The 6158-nt window shown below is 49.1% G+C and overlaps 1 protein-coding gene across 1 annotated transcript; it reads right to left on the reverse strand.

Annotated features, from left to right (window-relative positions):
• Positions 1-909: 909 nt before the first annotated feature.
• On the reverse strand, positions 910-4379 carry prdx2 (peroxiredoxin 2). The gene is made up of 6 exons (XM_028972508.1): positions 4240-4379; positions 2905-3020; positions 2660-2813; positions 2288-2410; positions 1461-1591; positions 910-1386 (listed from the first exon to the last, which is right to left on the reverse strand). The coding sequence occupies exons 2-6, from the start codon at positions 3005-3007 to the stop codon at positions 1304-1306; spliced, it is 594 nt and encodes a 197-aa protein (XP_028828341.1). The 5' UTR covers positions 3008-3020; positions 4240-4379; the 3' UTR covers positions 910-1303.
• Between the last annotated feature and the right edge of the window lie 1779 nt (positions 4380-6158).

A 6158-nucleotide genomic window follows, 5' to 3' on the forward strand; every position in this document is an offset into this window, starting at 1 on the left:
TGTACACCCCAGATGTATAAATGCTTGTGAACTGTAATCAAGCGGGGGGAAGTTCTCTTGTGGGTTCCCCCGTACGCGGTAAAATAAACTTGGATAATCAATTCAGTTGACTTCCTTTATTGCAGCTCCCCAGACAGCAGAATTCCCACCACACAGGTAACACTTCATACTATTTGTACATGTCCTGTTTTACCCTGAACAGGTGAGTTGTCAGTGGGCCAAACCTTTTAAATCTTATTTATCTCACCTGGAAATGCCCATATTCCTCATAAACCTACGTACCTACGTGTGGTACTATTTCCAATAGTTCCGAATTTAGAGTGGATACATAAATCTGTATATGGTGATGATCTATGTTAATTTCTTGATGTCTCGCTGAAGTACTCCCCCTACAGGCGTAACACGGATAGTGCCGCATTTAAAATGGAACAGACAATTCAAATCAGGAGCTGCGAATATGCGGGTAATTTCAGCGTCGGAGATGCATTCATGTCAATTAAATTACGCACATTAAGAAAATGTACTTAAATCTCACGACGACACGGATATGTTAACTTTCTACAGAATCGCAATCATGTCTGGGCTTCTTTCCCATCTCAAACGAGAGGAACTACAAGCACGTCTTCTGGACACAGGACGCTGTAACGGTGGACAGCAATGGACAAATAAAACTTTATTTTATACGACGTGTTGAAGGCACCGTTTCCCAGCACTTGTGACCATGTAGGCGGTGTGACTGTTAATGTTTAAGGCTGAAGACCAATGATTTACAGAATCCACAGGACCGTAAAACCGGGACACAGTGTCACATGTTCAGTTTCGTCCCAAGGAAAAATACAATAAAATACTGACCAAAACGTGAAGGCTGTAATCATTTCAGAGGACGAAATAAATGATAAAGCTGATGCCTTCACAGTAAAAACCTTTCGTTTTATTTCCGATCTGAATGACAAATGGCTTCATAACAGGTTTAAACCCAGACGACAAGTCCGTAGCGGAGCTGAGCAGGAAGAAGAAGAAGAAGAAGATCTGGAACAGCTCTGGGTCGTAAGGTGTTTATTGAACATTCAGGTATATAAACGGTCCACTGGACTTCATTCATTAGACCCCCAGGTTTTCTTTTCAGTGCATGGGACTACCACTGACCGCCGAGTTAACTTACAATTCCACAGCTAACTGGAAATGGAGAAGAAAGTTCTTAACAAAGTTAAAGGCATTTAACTGCTATACAGGCCAGAAGGTCTGCGTGAAGTGCTTCGTAGGAGGGATGAAAGCCCAGAGCAGGTGGAGCAGAAGGGACGGATCACTGCTTGGAGAAGAAGTCCTTGCTCTTCTGGACGTCAGGGACGATGGTGTCGCTACCTGGCTTCCAGCCGGCCGGGCACACTGCACAAGAGAATCGGCCAATCAGCTGCGGCGCCTTCATCCCAGGCCACGGCCAATCAGAAGCGCACACTCACCCTCGCCGAACTTGTCGGTGTGCTGGAAGGCCTGGACCAGCCGGAGCGTCTCGTCCACGGAGCGGCCCACGGGCAGGTCGTTGATGGTGATCTGCCTCAGGATGCCCTTATCATCAATGATGAAGAGACCCCTGAGAAGAACCAGGACAGCGGAGGTGTTCAGGCTTAAAAAGACGTTTAAAGGGGTTCTAGATTTCAAAAGTGCATTTCCGTCAGGGTGGAAACCTCGACTCCATCTCAGACCTCCTCTACATGCAGGTTTTACATCTACCAGCGTCTTACAGTCAGTAGTGACAGGGACAGTCCCCCCTGGAGACACTCAGGGTTAAGTGTCCTGCTCAGGGACACGATGGTAGTAAGTGGGGTTTGGACCTGGGTCTTCTGGTTCATAGGAAGTAGTTACAGGGACAGTCCCCCCCCCTGGAGACACTCAGGGTTAAGTGTCCTGCTCAGGGACACGATGGTAGTAAGTGGGGTTTGGACCTGGGTCTTCTGGTTCATAGGAAGTAGTTACAGGGACAGTCCCCCCCCCTGGAGACACTCAGGGTTAAGTGTCCTGCTCAGGGACACGATGGTAGTAAGTGGGGTTTGAACCCGGGTCTTCTGGTTCATAGGAGAGTCTGGTACCCGCTAGGCCACTACCAGCCATTGCATTGAGTGTAGATACACACGACTCAGCGTTCTAGAACGTTCCCCATTTTTAATACGGTTTTAGCTGCTGCAGTAAATTCCCCGACTCGGCAGCGACATGATTGAGTTCCCTGACTTTCCCTGCCTGGAGACGCTCGTCCTGAACGTCCCCAACTTGTGGCGTTGGTGACACAGACCTGTACGCGATGCCCTCGTCCTCCTTCAGCACGCCGTAGTCCCGGGAGATGGCCTGGTTCAGGTCGGCCACCAACGGGATGTTCATCTGTCCCAGACCGCCCTGCTTCCGGGGCGTGTTGACCCTGCGACAGGAGAAAAGAGGGGACACGCTGTAGCAGCTCGTCCTCACCAGGTCTCATCCCGAGCGTCCACGTCGCCTCTACAGAACCTTCCGGAAGACTGAACCCCGCTTATCAGAGCAGGACAGGCCCGGCCAATCGGAGGAAGATAAGCGGACGGGGGCGGGGCTTTACACGCTAACGGCAGATTAACCTTCACCAGCTACCCGCCACGCGGCGGGCGTGGCCGTAAAGAAGGGCCGGGAGGCGCACCATGCCAGGTGGCTGAAGTGGGAGTCGGTGGAGGCGGCGACCACCTCGCAGTTGATCTTGCGGAAGTCGGCGGCGCGCTCGCTGAAGGCGACGATCTCGGTGGGACACACGAAGGTGAAGTCCAGGGGGTAGAAGAAGAACACCACGTACTTCCCTGCGGGGACGGGGACGAGAGGCGCCATTACCCATCTAACAAGACCGCCACCGGCCGTACTACCCGCCGCGTACGCGGAGGCCACGCCCACCTCTGTAGTCGGACAGCTGCAGGTCCTGGAACTGGCCGTCCACCACGGCCGTGGCCTTGAAGTTCGGGGCGGGCTGGCCGATCTTAGCGTTTCCAGCAGACATCTTTATAAGGCAACTAAAAACGAAAAACAACGTTAAATACCGACCAACACACATACACACACACACATACATACATACACACACACACACACACACACGGTTTACTGCAGAATTTCCTTCTACTCGTGAGAAAGAGACTCTGAGCTGCGATAGAATACCGCTCGGTATCGGTAGACTCGTCCATTATTTTACAGAGTTTGGAGAGGCCGACAGCCAGTTCTTCCACAACATCTCCACACACCAACGCTACTTTTTAATCAGGAGTTGGTGGTTATTTTTATTACTAGGACAACACCTACCAGGACCAGAGTTCACCTGTAGAGGACCACGTTCACCCGTAACCTGGACCAGACCAGTCCAGGAGACCACGTTCACCCGTAACCTGGACCAGACCCGCCGAGACCAGTCCAGGAGACCACGTTCACCTGTAACCTGGACCAGACCAGTCCAGGAGACCACGTTCACCCGTAACCTGGACCAGACCAGTCCAGGAGACCACGTTCACCCGTAACCTGGACCAGACCAGTCCAGGAGACCACGTTCACCCGTAACCTGGACCAGACCAGTCCAGGAGACCACGTTCACCCGTAACCTGGACCAGACCAGTCCAGGAGACCACGTTCACCCGTAACCTGGACCAGACCAGTCCAGGAGACCACGTTCACCCGTAACCTGGACCAGACCAGTCCAGGAGACCACGTTCACCTGTAACCTGGACCAGACCCGCCGAGACCAGTCCAGGAGACCACGTTCACCTGTAACCTGGACCAGACCAGTCCAGGAGACCACGTTCACCTGTAACCTGGACCAGACCAGTCCAGGAGACCACGTTCACCCGTAACCTGGACCAGACCAGTCCAGGAGACCACGTTCACCCGTAACCTGGACCAGACCAGTCCAGGAGACCACGTTCACCCGTAACCTGGACCAGACCAGTCCAGGAGACCACGTTCACCCGTAACCTGGACCAGACCAGTCCAGGAGACCACGTTCACCTGTAACCTGGACCAGACCAGTCCAGGAGACCACGTTCACCCGTAACCTGGACCAGACCCGCCGAGCTCAGCACCTTCTCCCGCTGAGTAGAGGCGGGAACAGACGCGGCCCTGCGGCCACCGCTAACAGCCCGTAGCGGCTAAGCTAACAAGCGGCAGTAAATACAATTTTTACAGCGGAAACCGACGTGGCCGGAATGAAACGGTGGAAGGAAGATTCCAGGCGGCCGGACTTACCGGAGGGTTAGAAGGAGGGAAGGAAGAAGAAGGAGGAGGAGGAGAAGCTGCAGCTGCTACTGCTCTGGCCGCCGGAGGAGGAGGAGGAACTTGCTCGGTCCGGAGCGCGCTGAAACCCCCACCTCAAATCTCGCGAGAACTCGTCCCACGTGACCCGCCTCCCGCTCCCGCCAGGGTGTCATGTCGGAGGGACCGGTCAGAGGGGTTAAAGTACTACTTACAAGATTATTAAACTTGTGAAAAACACCAATTATCGAATCGAATAGAAGATGCGTGTAGAAAAAGCTCGCGTGTAATTCCCTACTTTATGAGACACACGACATTGTTGGGTATTTGCAGACACGATAACTTATCAAACAAACATAACACCAGGTTCAAACCCCACTGTGTCCCTCTGGACCCATAAGGTCACAGGTTTAAACCCCACTGTGTCCCTAGGGACCCACAAGGTCACAGGTTCAAACCCCACTTGTCCCTCTGGACCAAAGTAACAGGTTTAAACCCCACTGTGTCCCTCTGGACCCACAAGGTCTGGTTCAAACCCCACTGTGTCCCTCTGGACCAAAGTCACAGGTTCAAACCCCACTGTGTCCCTCTGGACCAAAGTCACAGGTTCAAACCCCACTGTGTCCCTCTGTTATTTTATACTTCTGCTTCACCAGTTGTTTACTCCTCCACTGCCATGTTGACGGGGCCGGGGGGGTTTTTTTTCCTTCTTCTTCTCTCTGCTAAACGTTCTGTGATTTGCAGCATTTTTCAATTTTAGTTTGTCGTGGCAAGTGAAAGGATGGAGAACTGTACACAGTCTAAATATTCCCATCATGGTCAATTCACCTTTAATTCAGTTGAATTGAAGAATTTTGACTACTGTTTTAAACTAAGATGGCATGATAATGTTTTATTCTCAGTATTAATGTTCACTCTTCGTATTTGAATAAAAGTTTTTTACATGCAACTGTTTACCCATTTTTATCTGAATTAGACAATGTTAATAGAAAAGTATTAGACATAAATTATTGTTCTATTAGTAGTTACATACAATTGTTATATAATTTAATCTTGATATTAGAGGCCTTGAAGAGAATGATTGTATTGTTCTGTTGCAGAATGGTTCCCCATAACCTTTTTCCAAAGAAAACGTCTAATTTCTGTTGTGATTGAGTTGGTAAAAGTTGAGTTGATTTGTATTACAGTAGAATAATAATGTCAATTTGGTTCTTTACCTTCTGTCACTGCAGTGAAGTTAGACGTTTAGTTTTGAAAAGTTACTAGTGGTTACAGGTTAAACTCTGTTTTAAGGCCTCCATTGTAAATTCATGTAATTGACACTGGAATATAATATGAACATGCAATATGAAAATAATGTGTAGTATTTAAGTGACCAAATATTATTTGAGGAAAAGTTATTGAATTGTGTTGGGAAAAAAAATAATTGAGAAGGATTAAAATGTTCAAAGATCTTAAATTACACAACAAAACATGTTTCAATCATACTTTATTAACATGAAATACTCATGTTTGTAAACCGGATTTGCTGGTCCTGGAGTTTCTGTATTTGGAGAACAGGGATCCAGTCTAGTGTTTGAAAGACCATCATACAATTATACTGAAGTGCCAGATCCTGGATTTCAAAATCCAGATCATTTGATCCAGACTAAATTGTCTGGACAACTGGGCCCAGGTGAGCACCATATTGAACCTCCTGAGATTTCACTCAGGCTTTAATTGTAAATTCTGACGGCCAAATGGCTCTATGGTGTTAACATTGACGCTGAATGGCAGGAAATAAGGAATCATTCCGACATCAGAGGAGGGTTTGCATGAATCTTGCTGCTGTGAACTATGCGAACTATCCGAAACGATCTCACATTCTTCTTCAAGGAAGGGGCGGTCCCAAGAGAGACACGCCCCTTATCGCA

Source organism: Denticeps clupeoides, chromosome 3, assembly GCF_900700375.1.
Source record: "Denticeps clupeoides chromosome 3, fDenClu1.1, whole genome shotgun sequence".
NCBI lineage: Eukaryota > Metazoa > Chordata > Actinopteri > Clupeiformes > Denticipitidae > Denticeps > Denticeps clupeoides.